Below are 16,773 nucleotides of genomic sequence, written 5' to 3' on the forward strand. Positions count from 1 at the left end.
GAAAGATGTTGTGTCCGCCGAAAACTAAAAAAATTTTTAAAAAAATTTTTTTTTAAAGTGGAAACAATTTAGATATCCATCAACTGATGAATAAAGAAAATGCAGGACAATCGTACAATGCAATATTATTCAGGCAAAAGAAGAAATGAATTACTGATACATGCTACAAGATGAATGAAGTCAGAAAATAATTAAGATAAGTGAAAAGAAGCCACACACAAAGCCACATTATTATATGAACATCCTGAACAGGCAATCTACAAAGTCAGAAAATAAATCAATGGTTACTGTGTTTGGCAAAAGGTGAAATGGGCAGTGACTGCTTAAGGGGTAATGGGTTCCTTTCTGGAATGATGAAAATATTCTAGAATCAGACAGTGGTGATGATTATGCAACACCGTGAATTTTATAGTACTTGAATTTTACCTCAATTTTTTAAAAAAAGAGGAACTGTTCTCAAAATGTTACACCACAAATGGTAAAGAAAGGGACAGCAAAACTGTCTGAAAACAGGCCCAGCCAAGCAAGTTTCTAATGAATTATTTTCACCAGCAAATCGGTCTGTACTCCACCCAGACTTAGAGTAATACACAAACCGGCGAGGATAAAATGAACTGGCATTTATTTCTAAAAATTTATGAAAATTAACTTCAATATAAAGAAGTAACACTAAGCATTTAGATTAATGTGTTACTACAGTACACTCAGAGAGCCAATGGACAAACAAGGACAAGGAAATTTCTATGTGATCACATTAGTACTTTCCAATCAAGTAACATATTTATACAACTAAAAAAATAGAGATATGGCAACCGGAAACCCATAAAAGGACCTGGAGACAGTGAAAACAAGCAAGAGCTCAAAGCCCCAACAAGCAGAGATGCATGACTCATAGGCACCGCCTGATCTGATTTGTATGGGTCAGCAGAGGGCAGAATTGGAGAACTACAAATATGGTCCCATATCAAAAGACTATTTATAACTTTCCAAAATCCCTAGCTTTCTTTTCATTAAGTAAGAAAAAAGGAAAACTCATAGCTATACCTGTCAGTAGCACCCAAGAAAATGCTGTTCTATGACTCAAAGCGAAACTTCTAGGTCACACAAGCAACAGGATCTTTGTTCATAGTTCGGAGTGTTCGGAGGGCCACCGAGAGGTCAGGTCCACATCACCCACTCTTTATCCACATGATACAGGGATCAGACCATGATGAAATCACTCTATAGACCAAACGTCACGGCTGTCACTTGTCCCCAACTCCACACCCACCAAGTTACCAAGGAACTGGTGTAAACAGAATGGAGTTTAATATGTTATTTGCTCTGATCTAAGTAGCTGACATAATACCAATTAAATTTATAATGACACTGGAGTAATAAACAAGCCCTTGGCACAATTCTCTTTGCAAACATGATTCAAGGGGTGGTTTTCATTTTGCTCTTTCTTCAACTTCCAGCTGCCAAACCATTTAGAAACCACTCCTAATCTCTTACTCAAAAAGAGTTGGTGTCTGGGTGTTTATCATTTTATAAGAAAAGGACCACGAATATTAGATAGCCCAGATACTCAGACTATCCAACTACTGCATAAGAATCCCATTTCTTTGAAAGTCAAAATATGTGGTATAATGATTAGAGTCCAGAACCTGGAATCCTGGATTCCCACTCCGATCCCCTTCTTTCTCCAATTCTGGCTCTGAAAAAGACATGTGATCACCATTTTCAAAACATGAACAGAGGCAACCAAGTTCTTGAGATGGCTTCACCACAGAATTCATGGCTGTTAGGAAATAAAAATGGCAGTTACCACTGACCTGCTGGCACTTCCATCCTTAAACCCAACAACTAGTCCTATCCATGGGTATATTTACGTTTCACAGAGGAGTCACCAAGCCCTTTGGCCACACTTAATGGATTCTTTAAATAAAATACAGAAAGTTACATATTCTTATGGACTACATGACAGTGGTTGACAAGAATGAGCTATATACATGTACTAGTGTGGACAGAGCTCAATAACCTAATGTTGAATGAAAAAGGCAAACTGCTAAAAGATGAACATTTCATCTGCCAAATATAGGATGCATATATAACATGGAATAGGAAGATACAGACCAAACTTTTGAAACAGTAAATGCTTCTGAGCAACGGTAGTAAGAGCATAGATGTGGGAGAGATGTTTTAAGACTTCAATTTCATCAGTATTGTTTGATCTTTGTATAACACACACACACACACACACCCAAAGTAATTACAAAAAACCCTAACATTTATTAAATCTGGGTGGAAACTGCACAGGTGTTTGTTAATTTAATTTTAGTACAAATTATGTATAAAATACCATTTATCCTTTTTCATGTTTTATGCTATGGAGGGGAGGTAGTATTAGGGATTAAACCCAGGGGCACTCCACCACTGAATTACATCCCCAACGCTTACTTGAAATTTTATTTTGAGACAGGGTCTCACTAAATTGTCAAGGCTGGCCTTAAACTTGTGATCTTTCTGCCTCAGCCTCCTGAATAGCTGGTATTACAAGCGTGTTCCACCTCACCCTTTTATCTCATCGGCACTGGGTGGGGGGGTCAATATGCTCAATCAGAAAATAGCTACTAAGCATGCACCATACGCAAATATTTAGTGAATATTATGTGACAGGCATGTACTAAGTGATCACTGTATATGAAGTTAGAAGGCAGATAATTCTTCTCCTTACCATTTTCATTAGCTACAGCTGTTACCTACTCTTGAGAAGATTAGTATCTTTCCTGAATGGCATGCTTCTTTGGCTCTGCCAGGAGCTGCTTGCATGCAGAAGGCACATATTTCTTTGTTAAGTCTGAAGATAGGTTCTGCCTGCCTCTGAAGAGATATACCTCTGCAGAGATATACCTGTGGCTGTCCCACCCTTCCAAAGATTTCTGAATAAGTACATATGCTTTATACACCCAACTCTGGACCAGTATTAGAAACCTGTTATTATTACAAGTTAAGCCACATCTCTCAACCAAATCTTTACCAGTAATAAAGGCCAAATATATTAAAAAGATGAGTTTTTTTTTTACATTTTTCTGCCCAACTTTGCCCAAATTTGGCAGAGTCAAATTCATTATGCAGACCAGAGCAAAGAAAAGAAGTAACTACTACTTTCCTAAGAACCCTTAAGATAAAAATTATTCTAAAAGGTTGACGCTTTTCTTAGCATATACTTGGATATCAAAGAGGGTAGGAAAGTGTGTGTACATGTGTTTAACTGTGCATAAGGAATAGTCAAGGTACTAATTTGTTTAAAGAAGATTAGAAACTCCATCATATATATTATGGTATCATGAGTAAAATTCAGGGGTGTGTAGAGTATTTCCACAGGCAAAAGCAAATACATCTAGTAGGTTCTTTTTGTTTTGTCTTTGTGTGTGTGGTGCTGGGGATTGAACCTAGGGCTTTATGCATGCAAAGCAAGTACTCTACCCATTGAGATATATCCCCAGCCCTGTCTATTAATTTTGAACTAAATTTGAAGATTGAAAAGTCCCTAGAGGGGAGCTGGGATTGTGGCTCAGCTGTAGAGCACTCGCCTAGCAAGGGCGGACCCGGGTTCGATCCTCAGCACCACATAAAAATAAAAGGCATTGTGTTGTGTCCATCTACACCTAAAAAAAATAAATATTAAAAAAAAAGTCCCTAGAGGGATTTGATAATGAGCTCAACCACTCCCTCCCTGAAGTTGGTCTCAGAGAGTGCTCAGCTCTGAGTCTAACTTGATGTCAACCTCTACCTTCCATATTCCCCTCCCACAAAGAACTAACCTGCTTCCCTCAGCTAACCAAGCCTGTCCAAGTCCAGAATCAGTACAATAAGGGAAGGCTGCAAAACACTTGCAACTCAGGTCCAACAGAGGTGAAGGGCCCTACTGCGCCACAAAGCCATGAACCTGAACAACTCATGAAAAAGCAGCCCCCTAACCATGGAGGAAATTGGTCACAATCCTTCAACTTGGACTTTTCTTAGCAGAGGATTGCCCATGTGAATATTCACTCAGTTCTCTCACACTGTACACTGTACACTGTTCACACCTCTGAAAGCACTTTACATTCACTAAAGGGAACCAAGGCTCAGGTCACAAAACCAAACTTTCTCTACTCTTTTCCCTTAGTTGATATAATCCAGTACTATATTTTAAATGCCACCTATAAATTTAACAATTTATAGAAATTCTTAGAATTTTATTTCAGTAGCCCAGAATTCTAGATTTAGATATCCAATTGTCTACTCATCATCTCTACCTGAAAAGTATTGAAAAGACAATATGGCCCAAATCAAACTTTCAATTTGCTTTTAAAATTGGTTATGAAATTTGAAAATGACCAGAGAACACTAATCTATGAATTAACAATAGTACATCTATTCCTACAAACATGTGGAATGTCTGCAGCAGGATAACCTCTGTGGAGTCCACATGGAACGCTGTGTGCAAACCAGTGAATGAATCACACTGGTACTGGGAATCATCACTTGCCCAGAATAAGTAGTATACAGAAAAGGTGAGCAGAAGCAATGCTCATTTCATTCATCTTAGCTTCAAATCCTTTCCCATGAATCTTTGTAGCCTAATTTTCCATTGCAACACTCCAGAACAACTATCATTCCACTTCCAGACTTCTGTCCATGCTATCTTTGATTTGAAATGCCTTTTCTTCTCTGCTTCAGCCCTATCTAGCAAAATTCCAACTAACTTTCAAAGCTCAAGAGAATCAAGTGTGATGGTGCATGCCTATTATCCCAGCAACTCAGGAAATCTGAGATAGGAGAATTGTAAGTACAAAACCAGCCTCAGCAATTTAGTGAGACCCTGTCTCAAAATTTAAAAAGGGCTGGAGATGTGGCTCAGTGGTTAAATGCCCCTGGGTTCAATCCAAACAATAACAACAAAGCTCAAGAGAAATGCCCGCTCTCCCATGAAATCATCCCAGACCTCTCCAACTGGACAGTGAATATTGTAAAGGGGAGGAAAATGTATGATTCCAGATCCAAAGCTTTAGTCTTTTTTTTTTTGGCAGTGAGGGAGTGGTTATTGAGGATTGAACTCAGAGGCACTTGACTTCTTTCTCTCTCTCTTATAGGCTAACTGCACATTTCCACTGTCAAAAGCCACATTAAAAGATAAGTAAAGGACCACAATTGCCTGGTTAATCTCTAGCACAACCACTGAATCAGAGCATGCTCTTTGGGACCCCAAGCTCTGGCTCAACACTGTAAGTGGATGTGGGTACACAAGCCCTAGGGGTTTGGGAAAAGGGAGAGCTCAAACAATGTTCTCTCGTCAGCACTTTAAACAAAAAAATCCATTCAGTGAGAATGGCACCATGTTCCTTTTGCCCTTTCTCCCTAGGAACTAAATTAAACAGATTACAGATAGTGGCAAGAACTGGCCTCAGAACAGCCTTCCCCTTATTTGTTATTTTTAGCAATTTAGTCCGACAACGCCTGACAACTAAACATGCCTAGAATAGCTAAAGGGAGGGGGATTATCAGATACTACCAGCAAAAAAACACACTAGTCATCACTTCCTCCAACCCTAAGAAAGAATCATTTTCCATGTCTTTACAGCATCACACAGTTTGAGCCTTTAGAGTGACATATAAAAACAGAATATGTATAAAACACCAGTGGAAACTGATAAGGTTTCCTGGCTTGGAGTACTGTTCCACCCTTACATGTGTTTTCCTAAAAACAAAAGCAGAAGCAATTGAACTATTTTATACAAAAGTGAGGAGTACAATGCCTCTGTGCCCATTCTGGAAAAAGTTCCTCACAAGATGATTATGTACCAAAAAGAATGTTTATGTACCCAAAAGAATGGCTTTGGGGTACATAATCAGTGATGGAATTCAAATATTTTTATTTTGCTGGTGGCAGGTGAGAGATCTGTTTGAAAATAAGACAAAGTGAGACTGAAGAGACTCATCCAATTAATCATAATCAGCAACAATAGCATCATCCCCATTTTATAAATGAAATAACAGCAAAAATTATTTGAAAAATGAATAAACAGGTAAAATAAAAATGGTAAAGCTCTAAGAAAGTAACACAACTACATCAGATTAACTGAAATTCATAAAATATATTGTGTAAAAATTAGATACATGTTACAAAATGCCCTTGTACATGAAGGGATCTAATCATTATGAACATTTTTTGAACACAGACATACATGCTAATATTCTAAGTGCCAAGTATTTTATAAAACAGTATAGGATAAAGCACTACAAATGAATAAAATGCTATCTTTCTAGGCGTGTTGACTTATGTATGTGAAGTTAGTAAGCTGTCAGCACAGTTCTACCCAAAAGTGTGCATCTCTAAAACAGATGATGCCTAATAGATACTACCTTTAAGCCATCATATGTACACCTCTATGACTTAAGTGACTACAAAAGGTATCAAAGGAGATGCCATCATCTTATATTACATTTTAGATGGCAAAGTTGTAGGCAGACAACTGGTTTTATTTTTGCTTCAAAAACAAGATTCCAATAAAACATTTCAAGTAAGGTCATGATCTAAACAGAAAGGAAACTGTGTTTGTTTGTTTGTTTGTGGTTTTTACTTTTTTATTTTGTTTCTTTCTGTCTTTTCATTTTAAGGGAGCATTTTTGTTCCTGAAGTGGTTATTCGGGGGGGGGGGGGGGGTCAAAGCTACAATGATAAAACTTGGCACAGTGACTGCAGTGACCCTAAGATCTTTGAATTCAATTCTCTGATTTTATAGATGAGGAAACTGAAGTTTAGAGAACAACAACCTAGAACTAGAATCAACCTAATTCTAGAACCAAGAACTCTAACCTCTAACATAGGCTTTTAAGTTAGAAATTTAGGGTAATAAATGCTCTACAGTAAATCTAACAGACTTGGAGACCTCTGCTGGTTCAAAGCCAGTTCTTTGAATTCCGTTCATTTGATCTGACATATGAACCATGCTCATTCGTAAAGGTATGGCCTTCCCCACTTTGAGTACAAACAATCTTGCTTTTTCTGGCCAGTATCTATAACTTCAGGTTAGAGGACATTTGTGATGTATGAAAACAGACTGATCAAAGGAAGAAACTAGGTTAAGGAAAAATACAAGAGAGTCTGATTCATTTTTTTTTTTTCTTCTTCGCATGTGTGAGGTACTGGGTTCGATACTCGGCACCACATAACATAAATAAAGGTCCACTGACAACTAAAAATATTAAAAAAAAGAAAGAAAGAAAGAAAGAAATTACTCTCTAGAAGTCCGAAAATCACTTGAGGAACTTTCAAGCATGGGAGAGAGGAGGATAAGGACATATATTTATGGTTAGACACAGAGAAAAGTATATACTACATAAAGTATATAACAATGAAGGTTAAGGTCAATAACTCTGAAGCATTCAAAGAAATAGTCTGGTGTGGACACAGGCAAGTACTTCACAGAGGAAATAAGATACTCCAAATGTATACAAGAAGAAAAGAATAACTGAATCAAAATTTAAAAAAAAAAAACTGAACTCTTGGCTAACTGGAATACAAACCCAATTTCCTCAAGTCTTTTCCCTTCCTTAACCAAAATAAAGATGTACCATCAGGGAAGATATCATATCAAAGCTATGTGTATTATGTGCATATAAAATATGTGTAAAAATGTATTATACAAATTCATAAATAAAAGCTATCCAGTTAAAAGGCTCACTCTATCTGAACTGTAGAGTTCACCTCTAAGTTCTCAAACCAAAAAATATTTCTCTTGAGGAAATAAAATATATCATGGATAGTTTACATTTGGGCAAATTTTAGAATGCAGATTACAACACATATGCAGACAAAGTCATTAATAATATTGATAAAAAGAATGATCAAGCAGAAAAAGAACACATATGGCTTTTGGGGACATACACCTACTCTTCTCTGAAAACCACAGAGGATGATTCTGCAGCTACATTAAGCCCTAATATATCAGGACACAGAGATTATATACAGGTAACTATAAATTCTGGGGTTTCCAACCACCAAGCTCTTTTAGACTTAGGTCTTAAATAACTGAAAACTATTTTAAAACAAACATCCATTTTTACAAATGTTGAGAATATAAATGAACTCTACAGATATAAGCATTCATATCTGAAATCCCAACATATGTGACAATAAGAGAAACCACTTGACTCAAGACTCCTCAAGTCGAAAACAACACAGAAAAGAAAGTATGCTGGCAACTTGCATCCACTTTTTTAAAATAAAAAAAAGACGGGCTGGGGCTGTAGCTCAGTGGTAGAGCGTTTGCTCTACCACTAGCATGTGTGAGGCACTAGGTTCAATCCTCAGCACCACATAAAGTAAAATAAAGACATTGTGTCCATCTATAACTAAAAAATAAATATATAAAAAAAAAAGAAGAAAGAAAAGGCACCTATAAGTACCTAGCTATTTAGCTACTACTACTGAGGGTAGAAAATTAGCAAGAGGATAGAGACATTTTATACTTTTTTCCAAAACTCAAATGAGGATTATATCTCTGAACAACAGCTCCCCAAACAAGAGGCTGAAATAATCTGTACACTCTGAGAACATCTCAATTTGTTAAGGATAAAAATGGACTGTCCGCCTGGCACTTATATATAATGGGCTACCAAAAAGAAATGAAAGTGAACAAATCACGATCTCAGATAACTATGTATTTCACAAACATGTTGAGCAAAAGACAGAAGGCAAAAAAGAATATAGAGTAATGTTGTTTATAAAGTCCAAAAAAAACACTAAATTTTATTGTTTTAAGGGACACATTGCAAGTAGTAAAATTTTTTTTAAAAAGGAAATAATTATCACCAAAATTAAGGTATCAACAAAGTTAAGGTAGTGGTTAGCTGCAGAGCAGGTAGGCGGGATGGCAGTGGACCAGGGAGTGGACAACAGGGGTGGACGGGGCAGATCTACTGTCTTGCCAATATTCAATTATTCAATTGCTCAGCCTGAAAATCATTACAGGTATTTGCTTTATAACTACTTATTCAGTTATACACATTATTTAATGCATATTTCTATAAATGCTCATTTTACTACAAAATAAATAAATCTCTAAAATTTTAATGGATTCTAAACTTTGAGTTATGCAAGCAGTTGAACCATTCGGACACTTCGTATAAAAACATTACACCACTGGCTCTGCTCTCACCTCCCCTCTTCACTGAAAACACAGATAAGAATCAGTGTGGGCTGGGGTTGTAGCTCAGTGGCAGAGTGCTTGCCTCACACATGTGAGGCACTGGGTTCCATCCTCAGCACCACACAAAAATAAATAAACAAAATAAAGACATTGTGTCCATCTACAACTAAAAAATATTAAAAAAAAAAAAAAAGAATCACTGCCTATCATATAGTAGAGTCCACTGGATATCACATCCAACGAGGGGTCCCATGATACACAAAATAGTACCAACTCAAAAATGAAGTACCCAGGGCAAAACTGGACATCTACCCAAGTACAATCCATGCTATGGGGGGGGGGGGGAACACCCTCAAGAGGCAGAATAAAATTTCCTAAATCATGGGAATTTCTCCAAAACATGTTCTCATCAGAATATCAGAACTAACCCAATTGCAGGGTGACACAGGCACTTCCCGTCCAGTTCTCTCATCACTTTTCTTCCCACTTAAGTTCAGGAACCACTTGGTGACCAAAACTGTCATTTTTGTGGGAGAGTCAGGACATTGCAAGTCAGAGCTTTACATAATTTTTTTTAGATTTTACTGATACCCTGGGCTGGAGAACTATTTCAACAATCCAAGAATTCCAACACTCTGTATCAGAAGTGGTACTAAGCCAGGGACAGAAGGCCCCGAGTTTCCTTATTCTGTCATTGCTGAGCTTACTGGGAGGTGGAAGGGGTGGTAATCCTGCTGGAGATAGAGGAGAAGGATGGTGGTTACCAGTATATGCATGCACCTAAAATATAAGAGGCTTTTAGTTGAAGGCAGATTAGCCTTAACTAGTAATTTTTTGGTCCACATCTGAAACAAGACAGAGAACATAAATGACATATGGGAACAACTGTCTAAATGTGTTCACACATATCACTAAAAGCTTACTGCCTAGAATTCACAATAGTGGAAATTCTAGCTCATCTGAATGCTGAAGCTAAGTTTTCAAAACTGCAAAAGAGGACAATAAGTAATTGTTTCCTTCTTATATCCAAAAGAGTGAGCAAAAATATAAAATGCATTTTGCACTCTTCAGAAGACACCAATCTCCTCAATCAATAATTTAAACTTTAAAACTGAATTTTGTCAAAAAAGGATTTCTTCCTAATAATGTTACACATCTTTTTAAAAAACTACTTTACAAAGACTAATGAGAGTCAAAAAAATCATAATTCTAAATCCTAAACAATTATGTTTTTGGTGAGTGTTTTTGTTTGTTTGGTTTGGTTGGGTTTTGCTATTCTAAGGTTTCAAACCAGAGCCTGTGTAGGCAAGCACTCTACCACTAAGCTACATCCTCAGCCCTTTTTTTAAACTTTTGAGGCAGGGTCTCACTAAATTGCTCAGGCTGACCCTGAACTTATGATCCTCCTGCCTCAGCCTCCAGAATAGCTGAGACTACAGGCCTGAGCCACCAAGCCCAGTTATTTTTTAAAACTGTGCTTTTACACTTTTTTCTAATAACAACATATACTATATTAAATATTATACACCTGTTATCTGCTTTAAGAAGTTATATAGTATTTTTTTGGTACTGAGGTTTGAACCCAGAGGCACTTTACCACTGAGCTACATTTCCAGCACAATTTTATTTTTTATTTTGAGACAGGGCCTCACAAAATTACTGATCTTCCTTCCTCAGCCTTCCAAATTGCTGGGATTACAGGTATGTACTATCACCCTGGCTTACTATCAGTATTTTTTAAAAATAAAGAACCTCCTCAAATAATGACATAAATAACATGGTTACTCTATCATCCCCAAAGCACTGTTTTGTATGTTCTCATGAACAGGACCAGCATCATTGTTCTACTAATCACTATTTTGATAACATGGTTGTAATTTCCTCCTAGAACTTGACCTATCATCTTTATAAAGGAAAAATTAAAATCTATAAAACATTATCATATTGTAATACTGTTTGAAAATGCTTCATTAAAATAATTATGTTTGGGCTGGGGTTGTGGTAGAGAGCTTGTCTAGCACGTTTAAGGCACTGGATTGGATCCTCAGCACCACATAAAAACAAATAAGTAAAATAAAGGAATTATGTCCACCTACAACTAAAAAAAAAATTTAATGATTATGGTTATTTTACATATACACATTCATAATTTTAGATGCATGCTAAGACAGTGATTGTCTTTATCTTCTAGTAAGAATATCACTCTCTATCAAAAGGACCTCCATCCATGTCAGCCAACTTAGTGGCTATCAAAAACTAAACAAATTCTAAGTAAACTTTACATTCATTAATTTAAAAAATGGCATAAAATAAATGGGGAGTGGATCTGAAGACAACAAACAAAAAAACAGTAAGAACAGAGCTGAGTAAAAAGGAATCTAAGAAATACCATGAAGATGAGCTTTCAGGTCAGAGAAGTTGAACAACTATATCAAAGAAAAGGTCTGTCCACAGTGTCATTCATACAGACTGTTGGTAGAGGGTGATGAGGCATACACAATGGACTACTTAATGAAACAAGTTAACACTTTAATTAAAAATTAGACTTATGACCCAGACCAAAAAGAAACTTACTCTTTCAGAGATGAATACATATAAAAGGAAACAGCCTGTCCTTTGTCTGCAAAGTTTTATATAAATTGTGCTTCCCCACTTAATTGCAAGGTATAATGATGGTGATGATAATTATACAGGATTAAGATGAAATAAATTGTACTGGCAATAAATACTAGGGTACAAAAGAAAAGACTGTATTTAGAAGATGAATAACAACTGGGAGGCTTTAGAAAAAAACATTTAGATTTCTAAAATCTACATCAAGCTTTCTAAGTAACACTGAAATTAGATTTTCAGCCTCTGCTGCTTTAGTGTTACAGCAGAACCCAGCCTCCTACCAGTGCCTCCCTTCTAGATTCTTATCTCACAAATGAAGAGAATGAAATCCCTGGACGAGGAAGAGTGAGCCTAAGAGCAGGAGTTCTTTAAGGGAGAAGAAAAGAGAAAGAGCTCCTACAGGGTGAGAGGGAATCAAATAGAGGTTGCCATTTAAATGTACTAGTCTTGGGGGTTATACAGCTATAGAGTAGGGGCACTGATCAATATCTATGCTAATCAGGTCTTAGAAAAGTACCAGTGCTACTGGTCAAAATCTCTGGTAAACAGATATTAGAAAAGTACCAATGCTGTTGGTTCAGCCCATGACCTTCTAATTGGCTATGCCCTTTTAGTCCTTGAAATTGAACTTTCCTATACCCTCTATTCAAGTCTACTCCTACCCACTTCCATTTTCCCCAATTTGAGACAAAGGCTTGGCTGGAATGTTTGGAATGCTTCTGGTTTATTTTCATGGAGTGGCCTTTACTTTGGGGGAATAAAAGCCTTAATAGGATTCCCTATCCTATCTTAGTCAATAGAAAATCATATTTGTGATTTACTTCAACTATTCATAGTTTATATTCCCAAATTCCCAAACTGTGCTAAGAAGCTAAAAGAATAAATAGGGAGTAGAAGAAAGCAGCACATAATTTAAGAAATTAGAAAATGCTTCTTGAGAAAAGTAGCCCTATTCTAGAAACTGAAGGATTAGTACATGGAGCTGGTAAAGGCAGAAGGACATGTTCAGGTGGAAGGATCTTTGAAAAATCTACTAGAAACAAAGAAAGCACAAGAAATTCCAAAAGTTCAGAATATTTCAGAAGGCTGAGGAAATGAGGGAAGACAGAGAAATATAAAGAAGTCATTTCATAAAGAGTCCTGAAAATATATTAAAATGTTTGATTTTTACCATAGAACAACAATTAATTTTTACAAAAGGGAGTAATATTACCAAATTTACATCACAGAAAGGTCATCCTAACTTAAATGTGCTAAAAGGACTAAAAGAGGGAAGGCTAGAAGGAGGAAAACCAGTTAAAATGCAATGTAGGCTGGAAACAGCAATTCTGAAGGCTGAGGCAGGAGGATTGCAGGTTCGAGGCCTGCCTCAGTAATTTAGAGAGGCCCTGAGCAACTTAGCAAGACTCCGTCATAAAATATAAAATAAATAAATAAACAAAAGGGGCTGGAAATGTAGCTCAGTGGTAGTGTACCCCTGGGTTCAATCCCTAGTCCACAAAATACAAAACAAAGGGCTGGGACATAGATAGTTTCCCTAGTGTGTGCAAGAACCTGAGATAAATCCCTGGTAAAACGTACAATGCACACACACACACACACACACGCACACACACAGTAGCCAAGGAGAAAAGACAAATTAGTAACAATTAAACACCTCATAGCAACAATGGAAATCAGAGGTCAGTGAAATGTGGAATGCTATTTAAAACAGCTGAAAGTTCCTAAAAACATAAAACACAACTTTGAGTTCTGTATGCAGTAACGACTAACATTTGCACATCAGATAAAAGTCTCTAAATACCACCGCTCACTAAACAGACTATGGAGAAATTTTTAATATCATCTAGGAGACCTCACACATCTTTCTGATCAACTAACTGAATAAGCAAAAGAAAATCAGAACAGAAAATTAGAACTCTCTAATTTCCTTAGGGTAAACAGTGTTAACAATTTTAAAGCCCATATATCATTTTCAATATCCTTACACAGATCTTTCTTTTCATAAAAAGAGAACTATATAAAATTACCATTTGAAAACTTTAATGCCCTTATTGCTACTTATGAATAAGAAAAATTTTCAGAATCATATATCTAGTTGCAAAGTATTTGTCTTACCTACACATGAAAATACTTTGGTGGGGGATTTCCAGATATTTTGTTTCTTTTAAGTGAAAACACTACAGGATATAAAATTTACTGTGAACAGGTGTGCTGATAAAAATGATACGACTAGATACAACAATTACCTGGTTACCACAGGTCAACAGTTTTTTCTTCACTAGGTTTCACTGTTTGCTTCTTTTTGTTTTTACAATTCATCTTTCAAACTCAAATCTTTCATTGACTTTGTTTAAATGATCAGTTAGTCAAACTAAGAAACCTAAGATACTATACACTACCAGGCAATGCCAAGTCAGTGCCCTGAAAAATCCCCAGGAGACTATAGGAGGCGGCTCCCCAATCCAGCAGACGGCTGAGTCAGTTTCTAAACCAGTGCTTCAAATAATACAGAAATTAGATAAAGTGACCTATGAAATCATGACATATCCACCCCCACTTTGGGAAATCTTAATCCCTAAGAAATAATTACCAGTGGTCTGTCAAATCTAACTTTTACTGTATGCATGATGGACTTTTCACTAAAGCCCAAAACACCCCATCGAATCTTAATATGTATAAAGGAACTATAACAATAAACTCCAGGTCCCAAAGATTTACTAACTTACTCTTACCTCTCATCTTTCTCCATAACTAAAACAAATAAAGCAAAATTTGTTTTCCTCACTTGTCTAGAACCTAAAGTAGGTTAAAGGAATTACGACACATAAGAGACATTATACCAGGAGTCTCTAACAACTGTTACCATTACCCACACTCCTACCATCCTCCACAATCCACTACCTACATGGTTTTTAAATATGCATTGCTCTCTTGTTTACGGTTTTTAATAAATAGAAACATCCATTCAAAGGTAATAGAGAAAATACATTCAGATTAATAGCATCCTAGCTTCAAAACTGCCTACAGCTCCAAAGAAACTGTTTGGTTTGTTTTATGCACTGCCATGAATATGACCACTTCACAGCTCTAACATAAACAATAAAAATGTGACATGAACCTTGGCAGACATACATTTTCATTTAACATGACACAAAATAATTACTTTTTCATAAAAGCTGACTGCTATTGTCAATATTCACTCAAACCTTACCTCTAATTCTTTAATTTTTTCTTCTGCTATTTTCTGTTTCTCTAATAGCTGATTATGAATTACTTCCTTGGATTGAAGAATAAACCTACAAAACACAAAAAGTTGAAGATTAATCCACATGACCACTGTATTTGTCAAAATCAATAGCTATATACCACAAATATAAAACTAAGAAAACCTAAGAGGATAATTTCCCAGTTCAGAACAAATAAAATACACTGTTATATTGTAATAAACTCAAAAACCACCACAGGTATTAAGCCTTCTTAGCTAAAAAGGAATAAAAGCTTAAAAGTACACTCTGCTTTCTAATTTAAGAAGGGAATCAGACTTTAAGTAGAATCATAGATACAAAAAAAATAATAAAAAAATAAATACCACAAACTAACAAAAAAGTCAACAAATGATAAAAATCCCTATAACTTTTATTTTTACATTTATACAATTTAATTTTATCTGGATTTTTTTAAATAATATTTGTAAATTGAAGCTTCCCTTCATCTTTTTTCTTTTCTTTTTTCCTTGTAACAGCAGTAACTCATGACCTTTTAAAGTCACAATCAAGTACTGTGTTAGGATCAATGCATTAGTGTTATATGAGTTTCTCACACAAAAAGCACTGTATAAGCCCAGTATCTTTTATTATTATTTCCAGAGTGTATAATACCTCTGAAAAGCTCAAAATGCACAAGTGGAAAATTTCAACTTTTTCCAACATAGGCACATTATTCACCACTGATGAGGGTGGAAATATGGGGAAGCTTCTTTAAAAATTAACACTGAATCTGTTTTGTGGCTTTATGTTCATAATTTTTGCTTCAGGGAAGGGAAGAACAAGCTCTTTTATTGCTCAAATGAACTAAAGGAGTTTCCTTCAACTGGAACCAAGAGAAAACCCCAGTGCTCAAACCGCTTTCAGGATTATCTAAGCTAAAACAGATTTCAATTAAAGATTATAATTAATTAATCAGACTATTTCTTCTCTTTGCACATAGAGTTTAACAACAAAGAACTAAATAACACTTCTTAACAAAAAAGTCAACAAAGAAAACATATCAAGGTAGCAATATTCAATTTTCTCTGCTAGCTCCACAAAAACACCACCATCTAGTTAGGCTCTCAAGCAGAGGATATATGTGTTATCATAGATACAAGACAAGTAAAAAGAGAACAAAAAAAAACACCTAGCTACTCCTTGACATTTTGGGAGGAAATTTATTTTTCCTTACTCATAATTACACTTTGTCACATATATTAATACAATCTGGTGAACTACTCTTTTTCACTCTAGTAATTATTAAGTCACACTACCACTGTGACTTAATAATAGTCATCCTAGATAATTTAATCAATGATCAAGTCTTCAGCAGTAACTTGATCCTTTGTTTTAAAAAAAAAAGTCAACTTGCTCATACATGTACTAGAAAGACGGACCATATTCATGAAAAACAATGATTAAATCTAGGTCTTTTCCTATAGAACACTTGGTGTCTAAAATGTTCTTATTATTGGGTCCAAGAATACTTTGGATAAGACTATAGTGAATAGAATATTTTTTTCAGAACTGAATCATGCTAGTATTTGAGAAGAAGAGTTGTTTTGAACTGCATTAGGTCTTAGTGACACCAAGTAAAAGGCATTATAAAACAAGGCCCAAGAGTTGACAAATTTTAGCATTGCATGCATAATTTCACCAAGTGTTTTAGCCACGAAAATAATTTTCAAAGTAAAATGCACATTTTTAAATAGCATTGATTGCTGGCCAAT

At 35.8% G+C, this 16,773-nt stretch overlaps 1 protein-coding gene across 2 annotated transcripts in view; it reads right to left on the reverse strand.

Moving 5' to 3' along the window:
* Window positions 1–16,773, reverse strand: part of Pfdn1 (prefoldin subunit 1) — a 66,104-nt gene that overhangs the window by 23,664 nt on the left and 25,667 nt on the right. For both annotated transcript variants that reach the window (XR_013343372.1, XM_077796482.1), the window contains exon 3: window positions 15,007–15,091. Coding sequence is in view for 1 of the 2 variants with exons in the window: in XM_077796482.1 (XP_077652608.1) it covers window positions 15,007–15,091 (85 nt within the window). In the remaining variant the exon portion in view is untranslated. The remainder of the gene's footprint in view (window positions 1–15,006; window positions 15,092–16,773) is intronic.

The sequence above is a fragment of the Urocitellus parryii genome, chromosome 1 (genome assembly GCF_045843805.1).
Source record: "Urocitellus parryii isolate mUroPar1 chromosome 1, mUroPar1.hap1, whole genome shotgun sequence".
Classification (NCBI taxonomy): domain Eukaryota; kingdom Metazoa; phylum Chordata; class Mammalia; order Rodentia; family Sciuridae; genus Urocitellus; species Urocitellus parryii.